Source organism: Lonchura striata, chromosome 25 (assembly GCF_050655825.1).
Source record: "Lonchura striata isolate lonStrDom1 chromosome 25, ASM5065582v1, whole genome shotgun sequence".
In the NCBI taxonomy this organism is placed as follows: domain Eukaryota; kingdom Metazoa; phylum Chordata; class Aves; order Passeriformes; family Estrildidae; genus Lonchura; species Lonchura striata.
Window position 1 is genome coordinate 3,362,181 of NC_140727.1, and position 23,079 is coordinate 3,385,259.

The 23,079-nt window shown below is 65.5% G+C and overlaps 2 protein-coding genes across 12 annotated transcripts; one reads left to right on the forward strand and one right to left on the reverse strand.

The window, feature by feature from the left end:
* Nucleotides 1–1,036: 1,036 nt before the first annotated feature.
* F11R (F11 receptor) lies at nucleotides 1,037–12,846 on the forward strand. Of its 2 annotated transcripts, none has more exons than XM_085560673.1 (9): nucleotides 1,037–1,295; nucleotides 3,673–3,729; nucleotides 4,879–4,992; nucleotides 5,711–5,854; nucleotides 6,978–7,180; nucleotides 7,886–7,988; nucleotides 8,781–8,888; nucleotides 9,896–10,118; nucleotides 11,995–12,846. In XM_085560673.1, the coding sequence occupies exons 1-8, from the start codon at nucleotides 1,052–1,054 to the stop codon at nucleotides 9,907–9,909; spliced, it is 987 nt and encodes a 328-aa protein (XP_085416799.1). In that variant the 5' UTR covers nucleotides 1,037–1,051; the 3' UTR covers nucleotides 9,910–10,118; nucleotides 11,995–12,846. The 2 variants fall into 2 exon arrangements, with proteins under 2 accessions (XP_085416799.1, XP_085416797.1); XM_085560671.1 differs by having other exon boundaries at nucleotides 10,070–10,118.
* A 594-nt stretch (nucleotides 12,847–13,440) lies between these two features.
* KCNJ10 (potassium inwardly rectifying channel subfamily J member 10) lies at nucleotides 13,441–22,778 on the reverse strand. Of its 10 annotated transcripts, none has more exons than XR_014950082.1 (4): nucleotides 22,754–22,778; nucleotides 14,096–16,912; nucleotides 13,988–14,041; nucleotides 13,441–13,896 (listed from the first exon to the last, which is right to left on the reverse strand). XR_014950082.1 is itself a non-coding variant. In XM_085560665.1 (2 exons), the coding sequence occupies exon 2, from the start codon at nucleotides 16,910–16,912 to the stop codon at nucleotides 15,773–15,775; it is 1,140 nt and encodes a 379-aa protein (XP_085416791.1). In that variant the 5' UTR covers nucleotides 22,754–22,778; the 3' UTR covers nucleotides 13,441–15,772. The 10 variants fall into 10 exon arrangements, 3 of the variants coding, with proteins under 3 accessions (XP_085416791.1, XP_085416793.1, XP_085416794.1); XR_014950081.1 differs by having other exon boundaries at nucleotides 13,441–13,930; XR_014950084.1 differs by having other exon boundaries at nucleotides 13,441–14,613; nucleotides 14,865–16,912.
* Between the last annotated feature and the right edge of the window lie 301 nt (nucleotides 22,779–23,079).

A 23,079-nucleotide genomic window follows, 5' to 3' on the forward strand; every position in this document is an offset into this window, starting at 1 on the left:
AAATTCCCAAAGGGACCCCAAAACCCCCAGAGGGACCCCAAAACCCCCAGAGGGACCCCAAAATTCCCAAAGGGACCCCAAAACCCCCAGAGGGACCCCAAAACCCCCAGAGGGACCCCAAAATTCCCAAAAAAACCCAAAAGGGACCCCAAAATCCCCAAAGGGACCCCAAAATTCCCAAAAAAACCCAAAAAGGACCCCAAACCCTCAAAGGGACCCCAAAATTCCCCCAAAACCCCAAAGGGATCCGAAAACCACCAAAGGGACCCCAAAAACCCCAAAGGGACCCCAAAATTCCCAAAGGGACCCAAAATTCCCAAAAAACTCCCAAAAGGGCCCCAAAATTCCCCCAAAACCTCCAAAGGGACCCCACTGGGAGGGGACTGGCCTGTACTGGTCTGTACTGGGAGGTCACTGGGGGTCACTGGGGGTCACTGGTCTGTACTGGGAGCTCACTGGGGGTCACTGGTTTATACTGGGAGGTCACTGGTCTGTACTGGTTTGTACTGGTCTGTACTGGGAGGTCACTGGGAGGTCACTGGGGGTCACTGGGAGGTCACTGGTTTATACTGGGAGGTCACTGGTCTGTACTGGTCTGCACTGGGAGGTCACTGGGGGTCACTGGGAGGTCACTGGCCTGTACTGGTTTGTACTGGTCTGTACTGGGAGGTCACTGGTTTATACTGGGAGGTCACTGGGGGTCACTGGGAGGTCACTGGTCTGTACTGGGAGGTCACTGGTTTATACTGGGAGGTCACTGGGGGTCACTGGGAGGTCACTGGGGGTCACTGGGAGGTCACTGGTCTGTACTGGTTTGTACTGGGAGACTCTCGCGCCCGCAGCGCCCCCTGCCGGTCGAACCCGCGCGGTCGCCGCGGCAACGCCAAGCCCCGCCCCCCCTGCGCGCTCCCATTGGCCAGAAGTTGCGGCGCGCTCTCCCATTGGCCGCCTCTCTCCACGCCCTTTGCTTTAACCAATCAAAGGGAGGGGGGGGCGCACCTGCCCGACCAATCAGCGAGCGCCGCTTCCGAGCCGCCGAGCGCGGCAGCCAATGGCGGCGCGAGGGGGCGTGGCCCGGCCGTACCTGGCGGGGCGGGGCCGGGGGCGGGGCTTGGCGGGGCGGGGCGGGGCGCGCGCACCTGGCGGGGGCGGCGGCGCCATGGCGGGAGCGGAGCGGGACCGGGACCGGGACCGGGACCGGGACCGGGACCGGGAACGGGAACCGGAACCGGGACAGCCCCGGGCACGGCGGGCACGGGCCCCGCTCCTCCTGCTGCTGCTGCTCGGGGGGCTCGGTGAGCGCGGCGGGAATTGGGGAGGGGGCGGCGGAACCGGGAACCGGGAACCGGGGGGGCAGCGGGAAATGGGGAGGGGGCTCCGGGAACCGGGAACCGGGAACCGGGGGGGCAGCGGGAAATGGGGAAGGGGCTCCGGGAACCGGGGGGGCAGCGGGAAATGGGGAAGGGGCTCCGGGAACCGGGGGGGCAGCGGGAAATGGGGAGGGGAACCGGGAACTGGGGGGGAATGGGGGAGGGGAACCGGAATTGGGGAGGGGGAACCGGGAACTGGGGGGGGAATTGGAGAGGGGAGAGCGGAACCGGAATTGGGGAGGGGGCTCCGGGATTTGGGGGGAATTGAGGACGGGCTCCGGGAACCGGGAACCGGGAACCGGGAAGAGAGGCGGGAAATGGGGAGGGGGCTCCGGGAACTGGGGGGGAGTTGGGGAGGGGAACCGGGAACCGGGGGGGAATTGAGGAGGGGGCTCCGGGAACCGGGGGGGGGAAGCGGGAAATGGGGAGGGGGCTCCGGGATTTGGGGGGGAATTGAGGACGGGCTCCGGGAATTGGGGAGGGGGCTCCGGGAACCGGTGGGGGGGAATTGGAGAGGGCAGAGCGGAACCGGAATTGGGGAGGGGGCTCCGGGAACCGGGAGGGGGCTCGGGAAACTCGGGGTCGTTAACGGCGGGGGGGGTCCCGTAGGGGTCGGTGCGTACCGGGAAAGGATGGGGGGGGCGGGGGAGGGTCGGTACCGGGGGAGGGGTCGCGGTCCCGAGCCCCCCGAGCCCCCCGAGCCCCGGAGCCCCGGAGCTCGGAGCGGAGGCACCGGGAGCGGCCCCGGGGGGGGCGGGGGCGCCTTCCTGTCCCGTCCTTTGTGTTCCGCGGTCCCGGGATTAACCCGAGCCCGCCTGGGCCGGACCAAAACAGGTCGGGATTAACCAAAAACCGCTTCATTTGCACCCAAAACAAGTCGGGATTAACCGAAAACCGCTTTATTTGCACCCAAAATATATCGGGATTCACCCAAACCGGTTTATTTGGAACCAAAATTAATCGGGATTAACCTGATCCCGCTTTATTTGCACACAAAACAAGTCGGGATTAACCAAACCCGGTTTATTTGCACCCAAAACGGGTCGGGATTAACCCAAACCCGCTTTATTTGCACACAAAACAAATCGGGATTAACCCAAACCCGCTTTATTTGGACCCAAAACGGGTCGGGATTAACCCAGTTTCGATTTATTTGTACCCAAAAATAAATCGGAATTAACCCGATCCTGGTTTATTTGGACCCAAAACGGGTTATTTGCCCCCCAAAATCCCGATTTTCCCCCCCAAATCCCGATTTTTCCCCCAAATTCCCATTCCCGGCCCCCAAAATCCCGATTTTCCCCTCCAAAATCCCGATTTTCCCCCCCAAAATCCCGATTTTCCCGGCCGGTTTCACTTGGCAGCGGCCCGGGGTGCAAAGGTGGCGCGGGAGGGCGGCGGCCCGGGGACATTCCCGGGACATTCCCGGGACATTCCCGGGACATTCCCGCTTGGAACGAAGCGGGGATGGCCCCGAGCCGGGAGGGGACACCGGGGGGACACCGGGAGGACACCGGGGGGACACCGGGGGGACCCGGGCGTGTCCCCGCAGGCGCAGAGCTCCGGGAGTTGTGACATTCTCGGCCGGTTTCCTGTGAAACTGGGAGAGAGCTGGGCAGGAACTGGGGAGAAACTGGGGAAGAACGGGGCAGGAACTGGGAAAAAAACGGAGAAAAACTGGGCAGAAACCGGGAAAATGCTGGGCAGAAACTTGGGAGAAACTGGGAAAGAACTGGGAAAGAGCGGGGCAGAGACTGGGAAAGAACTGGGGAATAACTGGGAAAAAACTGAGCAGGAACTGGGAAATTGCTGGTCAGAGACTGGGAAAGGACTGGACCGAAACTGGGAAAGTGCTGGGCAGAAACTGGGAAAAACCTGGGGAAAAACTGGGCAGAAACCGGGAAAATGCTGGGCAGGAACTGTGGAGAAAGTGGGAAAGAGCTGGGCAGGGCATGGGAAGAAACTGGGCAGGAACTGGGAAAGAGCTGGGAAAGTGCTGGGCAGAAACTGGGCAGGAACTGTGGAGAAAGTGGGAAGGAACTGGGAAAGAGCTGGGGAATAACTGGGAAAAAACTGGGCAGAAACTGGGAAAGAACTGGGAAAATGCTGGGCAGAAACTGGGAAAGAACTGGGGAATAACTGGGAATAAACTGGGCAGAAACTGGGACAGAGCCGGGCAGGGCGGGAGTTGCCGGACGGGATTTTCCGGCTCCCGGTGGCCGCTCCCGGTGTCCCTGCCCGGGGCTCCCGGTGACCTCCCGGGGCTCCCGGTGACCTCCCGGTGGCCCCGCTGTCCCTCCAGCCCCGCTGGCCGCAGCCCAGGTGACCTCGGAGGACCAGGAAGTGCCGGAGCACAAACGTGAGTGTCCCCCCGGTGTCCCCCCGGTGTCCCTGCAGTGTCCTCGGTGTCCCCCCGGTGTCCCCCCGGTGTCCCCACGGTGTCCCTGGGTGTCACCGGCCCCGGGGCCATCCCCAGCCCGGGCTGGGGGCTCCACCCGGGGAGGTTTTGGGTGGTCCCGGTTTTGGGGTGGTCCCGGTTTTGGGTGGTCCCAGAACTGATCCCGGTTCTGGCTGAGCGGGGTTTGGGCTGATCCCGGTTCTGTCCGGTCCTGGTACTGGTGCCGGTTCTGCCCGGTGCTGGTTCTGGCTGGTCCCGGTGCTGGTTCTGCCCCGGTGCCGGTTCTGACCCGGCGCCAATTCTGCCCCGCTCCCACTCCCGGTGCCGGTTCTGCCCCGGTGCCGGTTCTGCCCCACTCCTGGTGCCAGTTCTGCCCCAGTGCCGGTGCCGGTTCTGCCCCGGTGCTGGCTCTGCCCCGGTGCCGGTTCTGCCCCGGTGCCGGTGCCTGTTCTGACCCGGTGCCTGTTCTGCCCCGCTCGTGGTGCCGGTTCTGCCCCGGCGCCGGTTCTGCCCTGGTGCCGGTTCTGACCCGGTGCCGGTTCTGCCCCGGTCCCGGTGCCGGTTCTGCCCCAGTACCGGTTCTGACCCGGTACCGGTTCTGAGCCGGTACCGGTTCTGACCCGGTCCCGGTGCCGGTTCTGCCCCGGTCCCGGTTCTGAGCCGGTGCCAGTTCTGCCCCGGTCCCGGTGCCGGTTCTGCCCCGGTACCGGTTCTGAACCGGTGCTGGTTCTGCCCCGGTCCCGGTGCCGGTTCTGCCCCGGTACCGGTTCTGAGCCGGTGCTGGTTCTGCCCCGGTCCTGGTGCCGGTTCTGACCCGGTCCCGGTTCTGCCCCGGTCCCGGTCCCGGTTCTGCCCCGGTGCCGGTTCTGACCCGGTGCCGGTTCTGCCCCGGTGCCGGTTCTGCCCCGGTGCCGGTTCTGAGCCGGTGCCGGTTCTGCCCCGGTCCTGGTGCCGGTTCTGCCCCGGTCCTGGTGCCGGTTCTGCCCCGGTCCCGGCGCCGGTTCTGCCCCGGTGCCGGTTCTGCCCCGGTCCTGGTGCCGGTTCTGCCCCGGTCCCGGTGCCGGTTCTGCCCCGGTGCCGGTTCTGAGCCGGTGCCGGTCCCACCCGCAGCTGTCACCCTGCGCTGCGCCGCGTTCCGCTCCGGCTCCGGCAGCGCCCGGATCGAGTGGAAGTTCCAGAGGGGCTCCAGCCTGGGGCTGATCTACTACGGGGGGGAGCTCACAGGTGAGGGACAGAGGGACAGAGGGACAGAGGGACAGAGGGACAGGGGGGACATTGGGGGGACACTGGGGGACACTGGGGGGATTGGGGACATTGGGGACATTGGGGACACTGGGGGGATTGGGGACATTGGGGACATTGGGGGGGTTGGGGACATTGGGGACATTGGGGACAATGGGACATTGGGGGATGTTGGGGGACATTGGGCACAGGGGGGGCATTGGGGACATTGGGCACAGGGGGGACGTTGGGAACGTTTGGGGACATTTGGGGACATTGGGGCGTTGGGGACATTGGGGACACTGGGGGCATTGAGGACATCTGGGGACATCAGGGGCACTGGGGACACTGGGGACAGGGGGGACATTGGGGACATTTGGGACACTAGGACTATCAGGGGCATTGGGGACATTTCTGGGCATTGGGGATGTTTGGGGACATTGGGGACATTGGGGGACACAGGGGACATTGGGGGACACCGGGGAGGTGTGAGCCCATGGGGACATTTTTGGGGGGTCCCAAAGCCCGTGGGGCCATCGGTGGTGTCCCCTGGGTGTCCCCTGGGTGTCCCCTGGGTGTCCCCTGGAACTGTACCGTGGTGTCCCCATGTTGTCCCCTGGGTGTCACAGCCCCGTGTCCCCCAGAGCCGTACCGGGGTGTCTCTGTGGGGTTGTGGGGGTGTCCCCTGGGTGTCCCCGCCGTGTCACCCTGCTGTCCCCAGAGCCGTACCGGGAGCGGGTGCAGTTCTCGCCCACGTCCATCCGGTTCCAGTCGGTGACGCGGGAGGACAGCGGCAAATACATCTGCGAGGTGGTGGCCGACGGCAGCCACATCGCCAAGTCCGAGGTCAACCTCGTCGTGCAGGGTGAGGCCACCTGGCCCTGGCATTGTCCCCTGTCCCCAACTCTGGCATTGTCCCCTGTCCCCAGCCCTGGCATTGTCCCCTGTCCCTATTCCTGTCCCCTGTCCCCAACCCTGGCATTGTCCCCTGTCCCCAACCTTGGCTTTGTCCCCTGTCCCCAGCCCTGGCATTGTCCCCTGTTCCCATTGCTGGCATTGTCCCCTGTCCCCAACCCTGGCATTGTCCCCTGTCCCTATTCCTGTCCCCTGTCCCCAACCTTGGCCTTGTCCCCTGGCCCCAGCCCTGGCATTGTCCCCTGTTCCCATTGCTGGCATTGTCCCTTATCCCCAGCCCTGGCATTGTCCCCTGTTCCCATTGCTGGCATTGTCCCCTGTCCCCAACCCTGGCCTTGTCCCCTGTCCCTATTCCTGTCCCCTGTCCCCAACCTTGGCATTGTCCCCTGTCCCCAACCCTGCCATTGTCCCCTGTCCCTGTTGCTGTCCCTTGTCCCCATTCCTGGCCGTGTCCCTTGTCCCCAGCCCTGGCCGTGTCCCCTGTTGCTGTCCCTTGTCCCCTGTCATGGTGCCATCCCCGTCCCTGGCAGTGACTCCGGGCAGTGCCACCCCTGTCCCTGTCCCGTGTCCCGGTGCCACTCCTGTCCCTGTCCCCACGGTGACTCTGGGCGGTGCCATCCCTGTCCCCTGTCCCGTGTCCCTGTCCCGTGTCCCTGTCCTCTGTCCCCTGTCCCATGTCCCTGTCCCCTGTCCCCTGTCCCATGTCCCTGTCCCATGTCCCTGTCCCATGTCCCTGTCCCCTGTCCCATGTCCCTGTCCCCTGTCCCCTGTCCCATGTCCCTGTCCCATGTCCCTGTCCCATGTCCCATGTCCCCTGTCCCCTGTCCCGTGTCCCTGTCCCATGTCCCCTGTCCCCTGTCCCTGTCCCCTGTCCTGTGTCCCTGTCCCGTGTCCCGTGTCCCTGTCCCCTGTCCCTGTCCCCTGTCCCGTGTCCCCATGTCCCCTGTCCCATGTCCCCTGTCCCTGTCCGTGTCCCGTGTCCCGTGTCGCTGTCCCCTGTCCCCTGTCCCATGTCCATGTCCCCTGTCTGTGTCCCGTGTCCCGGTGGCACCGCCGTGTCGCGTGTCCCGCAGTGCCGCCGGGGAAGCCGCTGGCACACGTGCCCAGCTCGGCCACGGTGGGGGCGCGGGCGGTGCTGCGCTGCTCGGAGGCGCAGGGCTCGCCGCCGCCCACCTTCCGCTGGTACAAGGATGGCACCGAGCTGCCCCCGGACCCCCGCGCCAGCCCCGCCTTCCGCAACTCCTCCTACAGCCTGGACCCCCGCTCCGGGGAGCTGGTCGGTGCCCGGGCAGTGCCAGGGCTGGGACGGGGACAGGGCTGGGACAGGGCTGGGCAGTGCCAAGACTGGGACAGGGCAGGGACAGGGCTGGGACAGGGCTGGGACAGGGCTGGGACAGGGCTGGGCAGTGCCAGGGCCGGGACAGGGCTGGGCAGTGTCAGAAGCTGTGCCAGGGCAGTGCCAGGGCTGGGACAGGGGTGGGACAGGGTTGGACAGGGGTGGGCAGTGCCAGGGCTGTGCCCAGGCTGTGCCAGGGGCTGGGACAGGGCTGGGACAGGGCTGGGCAGTGCCAGGGGTGGGACAGGGGTGGGACAGGGGTGGGCAGTGCCAGGGCTGTGCCCAGGCTGTGCCAGGGGCTGGGACAGGGCTGGGACAGGGCTGGGCAGTGCCAGGGCTGTGCCAGGGGTGGGACAGGGCTGGGACAGGGCTGGGCAGTGCCTGGGGCTGTGCCAGGGGTGGGCAGTGCCCAGGCTGGGCAGTGTGGGGGGAGCTGGTCAATGGGCAGTGCCAGGGGCTCCACATTTTACCAAGCCATTATTCCCCCATTTTCTCCCCTTTTCCCCCCATTTTTCCCCTTTTCCCCCCTTTTCCCCCCATTTTCCGCCATTTTCCCCGTTTTTCCCCCGTTTTCCCCTGTTTTCCCCCGTTTTCCCCCGTTTTCCCCCATTTTTCCCCGTTTTCCCCCGATCCTGCCCATTCCAGGTCTTTGAGCCCGTGGGGGGCTGGGACACGGGCGATTATCACTGCGAGGCCTCCAACAACGTGGGCAGCCCCCAGAAATCCGACGTCTTCCACATGGAAGCCAGTAAGGAGCGACCCCGATCCCGATCCTGATCCTAATCCAAATCCCAATCCCCATCCCAATCCCAATCCTGATCCCAATCCCAATCCCCATCCCAATCCCGATCCCAATCCTGATCCCAATCCAAATCCCCATCCCAATCCTGATCCCAATCCTGATCCCCATCCCAATCCCAATTCCGATCCCAATCCCAATCCTGATCCCCATCCCAATCCCAATTCCGATCCCAATCCCAATCCTGATCCTCATTCCGATCCTGATCCCTGTCCCCATCCCAATCCCCATCCTGGTCTCAATCCCAGTCCCCATCCTGATCCTCATTCTGATCCTGATCCCCATCCCAATCGTGATCCCGATCTCAATCCCCATCCCGATCCCGATCCAAATTCCAATCCCCATCCCAATAGTGATCCCAGTCCCAATCCTAATCTTGATCCTCATCCCAATCCCGATCTCCATCCCAATCGTGATCCCGATCCCAATCCTGATTCCCCATCCCAATCCCCATCCTAATCCAAATCCCTCAGGATCCCTCAATCCCATGGGATCCCTCCAAACCCATGGGATCCCCTGATTCCCCCAATCCAGTGGGATCCCCCCAAAACCCATGGGATCCCCCAGATCCCTCCAATCAATGGGATCCCCAATCCCATGGGATCCCTGATCCCCCCAAACCCATGGGATCCCCTGATCCCCCGGACCCCCCAATCCCCTGGATCCCCCGATTCCCTGGGACCCCCCAACCCCACGGGATCCCCCGACCCCACGGGATCCCCGGTCCGCTCGCTGCCGCAGGCGAGGTGAACGTGGGCGGCGTCGTGGCCGCCGTGGTGCTGCTGCTCCTGGTGCTGGCGCTCGCCGCCTTCGGCCTCTGGTTCGCCCACCGGCGCGGCTACTGCGGCAGTGAGCGACTGGGGGGACTGGGATAAACTGGGAATGGACTGGGAGGGACTGGGAGGGACTGGGAATGGACTGGGAGGGACTGGGAGGGACTGGGGGGGACTGGGAATGGACTGGGATGGACTGGGAGGAACTGGGAATGGAATGGGAGGGAACTGGGATGGACTGGGACGGACTTGGGGGGACTGGGAATGCAATGGGAATGGACTGGGGGGGACTGGGGGGGACTGGGAATGGACTGGGAATGGACTGGGGGGGACTGGGGGGGACTGGGAATGGACTGGGGGGCACTGGGGGGGACTGGGGGGGACTGGGAATGGACTGGGGGGGACTGGGAGGGACTGGGGGGGACTGGGAATGGACTGGGAGGGACTGGGAGGGACTGGGGGGGACTGGGAATGGACTGGGGGGGACTGGGAATGGACTGGGAGGGACTGGGAATGGACTGGGGGGGACTGGGAATGGACTGGGAGGGACTGGGAATGGACTGGGGGGGACTGGGAGGGACTGGGGGGGACTGGGAATGGACTGGGAGGGACTGGGAGGGACTGGGGGGGACTGGGAATGGACTGGGGGGGACTGGGAATGGACTGGGGGGGACTGGGGGGGACTGGGAATGGACTGGGGGGGACTGGGAGGGACTGGGGGGGAACTGGGATGGACTGGGGGGGACTGGGAATGGAATGGGATGGACTGGGAGGAACTGGGAATGGACTGGGGGGGACTGGGAGGGACTGGGGCGGAACTGGGATGGACTGGGGGGGACTGGGAATGGAATGGGATGGACTGGGATGGACTGGGAGGAACTGGGAATGGACTGGGAGGGACTGGGACGGACTGGGACGGACTTGGGGGGACTGGGAATGGAATGGGATGGACTGGGAATGGACTGGGAGGGACTGGGAACGGACTGGGAGGGACTGGGAACGGCCCCGTGTCCCTGGGTGTGTCCCCGTGGTGTCCCCACGGTGTCCCCTCCCCCCCTGACCCCCCCTTTCCCTTTTTTCCAGAAAAAACAGAGTGAGTGACACCGGAGCCACCCCCTCCTCCTCCTGGTGACCCCAGCCCGGTGCCACCCCGGTGCCACCCCGGTGCCACCCCGCTGAGTCCCTCGGGTGTCCCCAGGTGGGGACAGAGGGGACAGGGGGGGTGGCAGGTCCCAAAGGTGCCCCGTGTCCCCGCAGTGCCGGCGGCAAGAAGGTGATCTACAGCCAGCCCTCGCGGCGCAGCGAGGTGAGGCCTGGGGACCCTCGGGGACACTCGGGGACACTCGGGGACACTCGGGGACACCTCGGGGACACTCAGGGACACCTCGGGGACACTCGGGGACACTCGGGGACACTCGGGGACACCTCGGGGACACCTTGGGGACACTCGGGGACACCCGGGGACACCTCGGGGACACTCGGGGACACCCGGGGACAGCTCGGGGACACCTCGGGGACACTCGGGGACACTCGGGGACACTCGGGGACACCTCGGGGACACTCAGGGACACCTCGGGGACACTCGGGGACACTCGGGGACACCTCGGGGACACCTTGGGGACACTCGGGGACACCCGGGGACACCTCGGGGACACTCGGGGACACCCGGGGACAGCTCGGGGACACCTCGGGGACACTCGGGGACACTCGGGGACACCTCGGGGACACCTTGGGGACACTCGGGGACACCCGGGGACACCTCGGGGACACCTCGGGGACACCCGGGGACAGCTCGGGGACACCTCGGGGACACTCGGGGACACCCGGGGACACCTCGGGGACACTCGGGGACACCTCGGGGACACCTTGGGGACACTCGGGGACACCCGGGGACACCTCGGGGACACCTCGGGGACACCCGGGGACAGCTCGGGGACACCTCGGGGACACTCGGGGACACCCGGGGACACCTCGGGGACACTCGGGGACACCCGGGGACAGCTCGGGGACACCTCGGGGACACTCGGGGACACCTCGGGGACACTCGGGGACACTCGGGGACACCCGGGGACAGCTCGGGGACACCTCGGGGACACTCGGGGACACTCGGGGACACTCGGGGACACCTCGGGGACACTTCGGGGACACCTTGGGGACACTCAGGGACACCTCGGGGACACTTGGGGACACTCGGGGAAACCTTGGGGACACTCGGGGACACCTCGGGGACACTTGGGAACAGCTCAGGGACACTCGGGGACACCTCAGGGACCCTCGGGGACACTCGGGGACACCTCAGGGACCCTCGGGGACACTCGGGGACACTCGGGGACACTCGGGGACACCCCAGTGGCAGGGGGACACCCCGGTGTCCCCAGTGTCCCTTGGCAGGAGGGTCCTGGGGGGAGGATGGTGTCACCTGCGACCCATGGATGTCACTGTGTCTCCATGGATGTCCCCATGGATGTCACTGTGTCCCCAGTGATGTCCCCATGTCCTCATTCTTGTCACTGTGTCCCCATGGATGTCACTGTGTCCTCAGTGATGTCCCCGGTGATGTCCCCATGGATGTCACCATGTCCCCAGTGATGTCCCCATGTCCTCATTCGTGTCACTGTGTCCCCATGGATGGCACCTTGTCCCCATTGATGATCCTGTGTCGCCAGTGATGTCCCTGGTGACGTCCCCATGGATGTCACTGTGTCCCCATGGATGTCACTAGGTCCCCATTGGTGTCACCATGTCCCCACTGATGGTCCTGTGTCCTCAGTGATGTCCCCATGGATGTCACTGTGTCCCCATGGATGTCACTAGGTCCCCATTGGTGTCACCATGTCCCCACTGATGGTCCTGTGTCCTCAGTGATGTCCCTGGTGATGCCCCCATGGATGTCACCTTGTCCCCAATGATGCCCCCAGTGATGTTCCCATGTCCCCACTGGTGTCACCATGTCCCTATTGATGGTCCTGTGTCCCCATTGATGTCCCCAGTGATGTCCCCATGGCTGTTCCTGTGTCCCCATGGTTGTCCTTGTCCCCATGTCCCCATCCCTGTCCCCGTGTCCTTGTCCCCGTGTCCCTGTCCCCGTGTCCCCATCCCTGTCCCCATGGTTGTCCTTGTCCCCATGTCCCCATGTCCCCGTCCCTGTCCCCGTGTCCCCACACTGTCCCCGTGTCCCGCAGGGCGAGTTCAAGCAAACCTCCTCGTTCCTGGTGTGAAGTCGCCTCCGCCCCCGATTCCCGGAATTCCGGCGGATTTCGGGAATTCCACAAGATTCTCGGAATTCTGCAGCATTTTGGGAATTCCCGCGGGATTTCAGCAGTTCCGTGGGATTGGGGGAATTCTGTGGGATTTTGGGAATTCCTGCGGGGTTTTGGGAATTCCTGTTGGGATTTTCGGAATTCCAAGCAAGAATTTTTGGAATCCCGCAGGATTTTAGGAGTTCCGTGGGATTTTGGGAATTCCTGCGGGCTTTTGGGAATTCCAATGGGATTTTTGGAATTCCAATGGGATTTTAGGAGTTCCGTGGGATTTTGGAGAATCCCAGCGGGATTTTGGGAATTCTTGCAGGATTTGGGGAATTCCAGCGGGATTTTGGGGAATTCCCGCGGGATTTTCGCCGCGGTTTTTTTAAAGCCTCGCCGGTGCCTTCGCCGCCGCTGCCTCTGGAGCTTGGGGGGTCCCCTTGTCCCCTCATTGTCCCCTCATTGTCCCCTCATTGTCCCCTCATTGTCCCCTCATTGTCCCCCCATTGTCCCCCCTTGTCCCCCCTTGTCCCCTCTTTGTCCCCTCTTGTCCCCTCCCCTCGTCCCTCCTTTGTCCCCCCCTGCCCCCCCCATTGTCCCTCCCTGTCCCCTCTGTGTCTCGGGGGGGGGGGGGTGGGGCAGGTGCCACCACCTGGGGACACCCTGGACTCGTGTCCCCACCCTGGACTCGTGTCCCCACCCTGGACTCGTGTCCCCACCTGGTCCCAGTGACCCCCCCGGACTGGGAGTGTTGGTGGGGGGGTACTGGAAATAAACCTGTGTCCTTTAGCTGGCCTGGTGACACTGGGGGGACACTGGAGGGACACTGGGGGGACACCAGGGACATTGGGGGGACACTGGGGGGACACCAGGGACATTGGGGGGACACTGGGCGGGTCTCTGGGGACATTAAAGGGACATTGAGGGGGCACTGGTGGGACCCTGGTGACATTGGGGGGTCCCTGGTGACACTGGGGGGACACTGTGGAGGACAATGGGGGGACACCAGAGACATTGGGGGGGACACTGGGGGGTCTCTGGGGACATTGAGGGGTCCCTGGTGACATTGGGGGGTCCCTGGTGACACTGGGGGGACACTGTGGAGGACAATGGGGGGACACCAGGGACATTGGGGGGGACACTGGGGGGGTCTCTGGGGACATTGAGGGGTCCCTGGTGACACTGGGGGGGACACTGGTGGGACACTGGGGACACTGGGGGGGTCCTTGGGGGTGAGGGGACATCGGGGGTCACAGTGGGGACATTGGAGGAGGTCTGGGGGGACCCTGGGGGGGACATTTGGGACCCCCGGGGACATCGGGGAGGGTCCCTGGGGTCGAGGGGACATCGGGGGACGCGCTGGGGACACTCGGGGACACCCCCCACCATCGACGTCACCTTTATTGAACTCCTGCCCCTCCCCCCGCCCCCAAACCGAGCTCGGGCCCCCCGGGGGGGGAGGGGCGGCTCTGGGGGGTCCCGGGGGGGGTCCCGCTCCTTCCTCATTACTGACACCTTTAATTAGTGGCACTAATTAGCCCCGGCGCGGGGGGGCCGCGTTAATTGCGGGGTCTACGTTAAGCAGCAGCGACGGGCGGGGGGGGGAGGGGACCCCGGCCCGGGGGGGGAGGGGAGGGGACACGGTGGCCGATTATCGGTGACACCCCGGGGGGACCCCCCGACACTGCCCGGAGTGGGGGGGACAGGGGAGGGGCTCCAGCGCTGGTGGGGGGGTGGGGAGGGTCTCCTGCCTCAGTTTCCCCTGGCAGGGTGGGGAGCAGCGGCGCCCTGGGGGCTGGTGGCACCTCCAGGGCTTGGTGACACCAGGGGTGGTGGCACCTCCAGGGCCTGGTGGCACCAGGGGTGGTGGCACCTCCAGGGCCTGGTGGCACTTCCAGGGCCTGGTGGCACCTCCAGGGCCTGGTGGCACCTCCATGGCTGGTGACATCTCCAGGACTTGGTGACACTTCAGGGCTGGTGGCACCTCCATGGCTGGTGGCAACTCCAGGGTCTGGTGGCACTTCAGGGCTGGTGGCACCTCCAGGACTTGGTGACACTTCAGGGGTGGTGGCACCTCCAGGGCCTGGTGGCACTTCTGGGCTGGTGGCACCTCCAGGGCTGGTGGCATCTCCAGGACTTGATGACACTTCAGGGCTGGTGTCATCTCCAGGGGTTGGTGGCACTTTGGGGCACCAGGGACTGGTGCCATCTTAGGGCTGGTGGCACCTTCAGGGCTTGGTGACATCTCCAGCAGCTGGTGGCACTTTGATGCTGGTGGCACCTCCAGGGCTTGGTGGCACCTCCAGCATTTAGTGACAATTCCAGGCATTGGTGGCACCTCCGGCCATCGGTGGAATCTTGGCTGGTGGCTCTTCTGGGCATTGGTGACACTTTTAGGGGCTGGTGGCGCTTCCAGATGTTGGTGACACTTCCAGGCACTGGTGGCACTTTGGGGCTGGTGTCACCTCTGGGCTGGTGGCACCTCCAAGCTTTGGTGTCACCTTCAAGCGTTGGTGATGCCTCCAGGCACTGGTGCCACTTTGGGACTGGTGGCACCTCCAGACTTGGTGACACCTTCAGGCATTGGTGACACTTTGGGACTGGTGGCACCTCCAGACATTTGTGTCCCCTTGGGGCTGGTGACACTTCCAAATTTGGTGACACCTCCAGACTTGATGACACCTCCAGCACTGGTGGCACCCGAGTTGTTGGTGTCCCTTTGGGGCTGGTGGCACCTCCAGATGTTGGTGTACCATTGGGGCTGGTGGCACCTCCAGATGTTGGGGTCCCTTTGGGGCTGGTGGCACCTCCAGATGTTGGGGTCCCTTTGGGGCTGGTGGCACCTCCAGGTGTTGGTGTCCCCTTGAACCTGGCGGTACCTCCAGACATGGCCACACCTCCACCATCCGCCACCACCCCCTTGCTCCGGTGCCACCTTGGGGCCGGTGCCACCTCTTGCCCCGGTGTCACCCCGGTGGTGATGTCACCCCAGTGCCGACATCACCCTGATGATGATGTCACCCTGATGATGATGTCACCCCCATGCTGGTGTCACTCCAATGACAATGTCACCCCAGTGCTGGTGTCACCCTGGTGCCAGTGTCACCCTGATGATGATGTCACCCTGATGACGACATCACCCCGGTGTTGGTGTCACCCCAATGACGATGTCACCCCAGTGCTGGTGTCACCCCAGTGCCAACATCACTCTGATGACGATGTCACCCTGATGACGACATCACCCTGGTGATGATGTCACCCCGATGCCAATGTCACCTCAGTGTTGGTGTCACCCCGATGATGATGTCACCCCAGTGCTGATGTCACCCTGATGATGACATCACCCTGATGATGATGTCACCTCAGTGCTGACATCACCCTGATGCTGATGTCACCCCGGTGCCAACGTCACCCCGATGCCAGCGTCACCCTGATGCCGACGTCACCCTGATGACGATGTCACCCCAATGCCAATGTCACCCTGGTGCCAACGTCACCCCGATGCCAGTGTCACCCTGATGCTGACATCACCCTGATGACGATGTCACCCTGATGACGATGTCACCCCAATGCCAATGTCACCCCGGTGCCGACGTCACCCCGATGCCAGCATCACCCTGATGCCAACGTCACCCTGGTGCCGATGTCACCCCAATGCCAACGTCACCCCGGTGCCAACGTCACCCCGGTGACGACGTCACCTGCGGGTCCCCCCTCAGACGTTGCTGATGCGGACGCTGAGCGGGGCCCCGTCCCCGTCCCACTCCGCCTCCCGCAGCGACTCCTCCAGCTTGACCTTCTCGGGGTCCCCGAAGCGGACGGCCTCGTGGTGACAGCAGGGCGCCGCCACCTTCACCACGCGATCGAAGAGGCTGAAGTCGGCCACGTACTTGCCGCTGGCCGACAGCGAGATGGCCGGCGTGAACTCGTAGCCCCACAGGATCTCCTCGGGCAGGTAGGACGTGCGCACCTGGCACGTGGCGCTGGTGGACTCCACGGTGCCGCTCAGGATGACCACCAGCTCGAAGTCGCCGTCCCCCGAGCGCAGGGACACGTCCCGCAGCGGGCTGGCCTCGTCCACCACGTGGTAGAAGGTCAGCGGCAGGATGAGGAAGGGGCTGTCCGAGGACGTGTCCACCTGGAAGTCCACGTTGAGCTGGTTGAGCCGGACGCTCTCGCCCTCCTTGGTGAGGTGGGTCTGCAGCAGCTTCCCGGTGACCTGGCAGCCGATCAGGAGGCTCTTCCTCATGTTGGCCACGCGGATCATCAGGCAGGTCTTGCCGTCGTGCTGCGCCACCACGGCGTTCTGGCTGAACTTGATGGTCTCGGCGCGCTTCTTGGGCCGCGCGATCTTGGCCAGGAAGGTGCCGGTGATGAAGATCTCCAGGATGGTGGTCAGCACCAGCTGGGTGATGAGCAGCACGATGGCCAGCGGGCACTCCTCGCTGATGTAGCGGAAGCCGTAGCCGATGGTGGTCTGCGACTCCAGGGAGAAGAGGAAGGCGCCCGTCAGCGTGTGCACCTGCATCACGCACGGCGTGTGGTTGGCGGGCGGCTCGAACTCCAGCAGGTCGCCGTGCGCCGCGGCCACCAGGTACCACACCACGCCGAAGGCGAACCAGGTGCCGGCAAAGGTGGCGGAGAAGAGCAGGAGCTTGTAGCGCCACTGGAGGTCGATGAAGGTGGTCCACAGGTCCTTGAGGTACAGGAAGCGCTTGTCGGAGATGTGCTCCATGCGCACGTTGCTGCGGCCGTCCTTGGTCAGCACGCGGCGCCGCCGCAGCCCCGGCCCCATCAGCGGGCGGCTGTCGGTCTGCGTGGTCTGGCTGTAGTACACCTTGGTGGAGGACGTCATCTGCGGGGACACGGGGACACGTGAGGGACAGGTGGACAGGTGGGGGAGGTCATCAGCAGGAACATGGGGACATGTGAGGGACAGGGGAGGGACAGGTGGACAGGTGAGGGACACATGGAGGAGGTCATCTGCAGGGATACGGGGACATGTGAGGGGCAGGGAAAGGACAGGTGGGGTGGTGATCAAAGATGATGGGGGACACCTGAGGGACAGGTGGAGAACATCATCTGTGGGGACACGTGAGGGACAGGGGAGGGGTGTCATCAAGGAGGACACGGGGACAGGAGAGTGACAGGTGGAGAACATCATCTGTGGTGACACGGGGACACCTGAGGGACTGGGAGGTCATCAAGGGGGACACAGGGACAGGTGAGGGACAGGTGGAGGATGACATCGATGGGGGAACCAGGGGGGTCATCCCTGTGACTGGGCATCCCCATGTCCCTCTGTCCATCCCCATGTCCCTCTGTCCATCCCCTGTCCATCCTCTGTCCATCCCTCTGTCCATCCTTTGTCCCACTGTCCATCCCCATGTCCCTCTGTCCCCAGGGACCCCACAATGTCCCCTCAATGTCCCCAGTGTCCCCGGGGAACCCCCAAGGTGCCAAGGGACCCGCTCTGTCCATCCCCATGTCCCTCCATCCCTCCACGTGCCACCCTGATCCCAAATCCCTCTGTGTCCCCCCGTGTCCCCCCGTGTCCCCCCCGTGTCCCCCCGTGTCCCTGGCAGCTCCGGTGGCCGTGGAAGTGTCCCGGGCATCCGGGAGGAAGAGGAAGGGGATGAATGGGAGGTGACAGGGACAAACGGCCGGGGGCAGCGCCAGGCGCCCCCCCGGTGTCCCCGTGTCCCCGTGTCCCGTGTCCCGTGTCCCCATCCCAAAAAAGGCCCTTTCAGCCCCCGCCAGCCTCTGGCCCCGCCACCGTTTCCGCCGCGGAAGGGCAGCGTGCTGGGGACACCGGGGACACCGGGGGGTGGTGGCACCACGGGAGGTCTCCTTGGAGCCCCACCATGTCCCCGTGCCAGCCTGGGGACACGAGTGGCACTGCCACCGTCCCGGCTGCGTGATGTCCCGGCATGGAGAAATGTCCTGGAATGGACGGTGGCAGCTGGGACAGAGGGGACATCGGTGTCCCCAAAGAGGGGACACGGAGCTGCTCCTTCCCCCAGAGCCCCCCATGTCCCCAGAGCCACCGGCTGTCCCCAAAGCCACCCAGGTGTGTCCTGGAGATGCTGGGGGTCCCCAGAGACCCCCAGAGCCACCGGCTGTCCCCAGAGCCACCCCATGTCCTCAAGTTCTTGGGGTGCCCAGGGCCTCCCACGTCCCTGAAGTCACTGTGCCCCCCTAAATGCCCCCCATGTCCCCAAAGCCACCGTGTCCCCAAAACCACCGTGTCCCCAAAACCAGTGTCCCCAAAGCCACCGTGTCCCCAAAACCAGTGTCCCCAAAGCCACCATGTCCCCAAGACCACCATGTCCCCAAAGCCACCGTGTCCCCAAAGCCGCCGTGTCCCCAGCCCCCTGCTTTGGGGGTCTCTGCCCCCATTCAGGGGGGTCCCGACCCCCTCTTTTGGGCCCTCCCCACCCCCCTCGTTTCTTCCCCCACCCCCTTTTTTGCTCTCCCCACCCCCCGCCCCCTTTTTGGGGGCCCCGCGTGCCCCCCGTGCCCCCGGCCGTGCTCCGGTGGCCGGACACGGCTCGGGACAAGCCGCCGCTTGTTCCCGGTGCCCGCGGCACAACCGGTTACCCATTAACCCCCCACACACCCCTCCCCGTGCCTCAGTTTCCCCTCGGGGGCTTCTGGTCACTTTGGGGGGTCACCGCAGAGGCCCGGCTCTACATGGTGGGGGATGTGCGGGAGGATTTGGGGGGGGGGGACCCCCAGGGACACGTCCCCGTTCCCCGCGTCCCGCTGGCACCGGCGGCGCGGGCACCGTTCCCACGGCGCGGCGGTGCCAGGCGTGAGCGGGCGCCCCGCCAGCCCCACCGCCCCCAAACTGGGGCGCGGGGCTGCTCCGCACTGGGGTCACTGGGATTTTGGGGGGTGGGGGATGAGGGGGGGCGCCCCTCTGGCCCCGCGGAGGGGTCCCCCCGATTGAGGAGGGGGGCGGAGCGGGGGGTGGCGGTGGCGGGGGGGGACAGGGACGGGGACAGTGGGGCCATTGTGCGGCCGGAGCCGAGGATTCAATGGGGCTGCCGGGGGACAAAGGCGCTTTCACGGAGCCCTCGTTAACATGCAGAGCCCCGCGCGGCCGCCGCCGCCAGCGCGGGGGTCCCGGGGGGCCCGCGACAGCGCGGGGCCGCCGAGGGGACACGGACCCCTGGCGCTGTCACTGTCACCGAGGGGACAGGGGACCCCTGGTGCTGTCACTGTCACCGAGGGGACAGGAGACCCCTGGTGCTGTCACTGTCACTGAGGGACAGGAGACCCCTGGTGCTGTCATTGTCACCGAGGGGACACGGGACCCCCTGGTGCTGTCACTGTCATTGAAGGGGACACGGACCCCTGGTGCTGTCACTGTCACCGAGGGGACACGGGACCCCTGGTGCTGTCACTGCCATTGAGGGGACACGGAACCCCAATGTTGCTGTCACTGTCATTGAAGGGACACGGGACCCCTGGTGCTGTCACTGTCACCGAGGGGACAGGAGACCCCTGGTGCTGTCACTGTCATCGAAGGGACACGGGACCCCCATAGTACTGTTACTGTCATTGAGGGGACACGGGACCCCTGGTGCTGTCACTGTCACTGAGGGGACAGGGAGACCCCCGTGGTGCTGTCACTGTCACTGTCACCACACGGAGCCCACATCACCCACCCCAATGTGGGTCAGAGGTCCCTGTCACTGTCACTGTCCCAGGGTCCCCTGTCACTGTCAGTGCCACCATGGGGGTCCCAGGGTCCCCTGTCACTGTCCCAGGGTCCCCTGTCACTGTCAGTGCCACCATGGGGGTCCCAGGGTCCCCAGTCACTGTCCCAGGGTGTCCGGTCACTGTCCCAGGGTCCCCTGTCACTGTCACTGTCCCAGGGTCCCGGGTCACTATCACTGTCCCAGGGTCCTCTGTCACTGTCCCAGGGTCCCCTGTCACCATCAGGGCCACCATGGGGGTCCCAGGGGTCCCCGGTCACTGTCCCAGGGTCCCCTGTCACCGTCACTGTCCCAGGGTCCCCTGTCACCGTCAGTGCCACCTTGGGGGTCCCGGCCCCGCTGTGTGTCCTGGGGCACCCCTGTCCCCCCATGGCCCCCCCGGGGGTCCTGGGGATGTCCCCCCTCCCCCCAGGGTGACCACGGGGGTCCCGGGGGTCCCAGGCCCCCCCCAGCACTGGGGGGACCCCAAAGGGACATTAGAGACCCTAAAAGGCTTAGGTCACATCCGGGAAAAGGGATGCCGGGATAAACCACACCCGGGATAAACCACACCTGGGATAAACCACAGCCGGGATAACGCACAGCCGGGATAACGCACAGCCGGGATAAACGACACCCGGGATAACGCACAGCCGGGATAAACCACACCCGGGATAAACCACGCCTGGGATAAACCACAGCCGGGATAACGCACAGCCGGGATAAACCACACCTGGGATAACGCACAGCCGGGATAAACCACAGCCGGGATAAACCACACCCGGGATAAACCACACCCGGGATAAACCACACCTTGTATAACACACACCTGGGATAATGCATATCTGGGATAAACCACAGCCGGGATAACGCACAGCCGGGATAAACCACACCTGGGATAAACCACAGCCGGGATAAACCACACCTGGGATAACGCACAGCCGGGATAACGCACACCTGGGATAAACCACACCCGGGATAAACCACAGCCCGGATAAACCACACCTGGGATAACGCACAGCCGGGATAAACGACACCCGGGATAACGCACAGCCGGGATAAACCACACCTGGGATAACGCACACCCGGGATAAATCCACATCCAGGATAATGCACACCCGGGATAACACACACCCTGGATAAACCACACCTGGGATAACGCACACCTGGGATAAATCCACATCCAGGATAATGCACACCCGGGATAAACCACACCCGGGATAACACACACCCTGGATAAACCACACCTGGGATAACGCACACCTGGGATAAATCCACATCCAGGATAATGCACACCCGGGATAAACCACACCCGGGATAACACACACCTGGGATAAACCACAGCCAGGATAAATCTACACCTGGGATCACACCCGGAATAACACACCCCTGGGATCACACTCGGAATAACCCACACCTGGGATCACCCCTGGAATAACCCACACCTGGGATCACCCCTGGAATAACCCACACCTGGGATCACACCTGGAATAACACACCCCTGGGATCACAGCCGGGATAACCCACCCCTGGGATCACCCCTGGAATAACCCACCCCTGGGATCACACCCGGGATAACCCACACCTGGGATCACACCCGGGATAACCCACACCTGGGATCACACCCGGAATAACCCACACCTGGGATCACCCCTGGAATAACCCACCCCTGGGATCACACCCGGGATAGCCCACCCCTGGGATCACACCCGGGATAACCCACACCTGGGATCACAGCCGGGATAACCCACCCCTGGGACATGGGCAGTTGCGGCCTGGTGGGGCGATGGTGACGCCGGGCTCTGGGGACAACTGGGGCGCGGTGCTACCATGGGGGGGGGACAAGGGGTCATGGGGCTCCCCTCTGCAGCGCCGCTGCCATCCCAGCGCCACCGGCACAGCCCTCGGGACCCCCCGGGAGGGGACGGGAGATCCCCTGGGGGGACAGGAGACCCCCGGTGCCCCCCGGGAGGGGATGGGGGACCCCCGGTGCCCCCCGGGAGGGGACGGAAGATCCCCGTGCCCCCCCGGGAGGGGATGGGGGACTCCCGGTGCCCCCCGGGAGGGGATGGGTGCCCCCTGGTGCCCCCTGGGAGGGGACGGGAGACCGCCGGTGCCCCCCGGGAGGGGATGGGGGACCCCCGGTGCCCCCCGGGAGGGGATGGGTGCCCCCCGGTGACCCCCGGGAGGGGATGGGTGCCCCCCAGTGCCCCCCCGGCCGCCCTTACCTTGCCGGGGGGGTCGCGGTCCCGCCGTGCTCAGCCCGGCCGGCTCCCCATGGGTTTTATGGCTCGGCGGGGCCGCGGCAACGGGACGGGCACCCCCCCCCCGCCGCGGAACCGGGGGGGGACCGGGGCGGGGAGGAGCCGCCGGGGGCGGGCCGGGGGTTAATGGGGTGGAAAAGGAGCCGGGTCACGTTACCGGGCACGGGGGGGGGGCCGGGGCACCGGCTCCGCAGTTGGGGACACCGGGGGGGGGCACCGGGGGGTTGGGATGGGTCTCCCGGGGAACCGGAACCGGCGCCGGGGGTCCCGGTGGGGGCACCGGGGGGCACGCAGGAGGGATGTGCGGGCACGGGCATCGGCACCGGGGGTCCCGGTGGGGGCACGCCAGGGGATGTGCGGGCACGGGCATCGGCACCCGGGGTTCTGGCGGGGTCCACCGGGCAATGGGTGTCCCGGTGGGGGAACCGGGGGGTTCGGGCAGGGTCCTGCGGGCACCGGGACCGGCAGTGGGGACACCGGAGGGGCACCGGGGGGTTCGGGCAGGGTCCCCCGGGGAACCGGCACCGGCGCCGGGGGTCCCGGTGGGGGCACCGGGCGGGGTCCCGCGCACCCTGGGGTGACACCGTTAGCGGCGGGGTCCCGCCGAGGTCACCGGACACCGGCCCCGGGGTCACGGCGGCCACGCACGGGGGTCCCGGGGGTGTGACCCCAAGCGGAGCATCCCCGTGCGGGGTCACGCGTGGGCACAGACCCCCGACCCCCACCCACCCCGTGGGTGCCACTGAGGGGGTCCCGGGGCCGTGGGGGACTGGTCAGCGTGTCCGAGTGTCCGTGGGTCCGCGTGTCCGTGGGTCCGCGTGTCCGTGGCTGCCCCACGCCAGGCCGCTCCGGCCGCTCCCGAGGCACAAAGAGCCTTTGTCCGCCCGGGGGGGGAGGGGGGGCGAGTGACCGTGGGGCCGGGGCTACCGGGGGGGGCGGGGCCATGGAGGGGGACCCCCGGGCCAGCAATGGGGACCCCTGGGCTAGTGGGGACGTTGGGTCATGGGGACGGGCCTGGGCTGGTGCTGGGGACCCCTGGGCTGGTGCTGGGGACC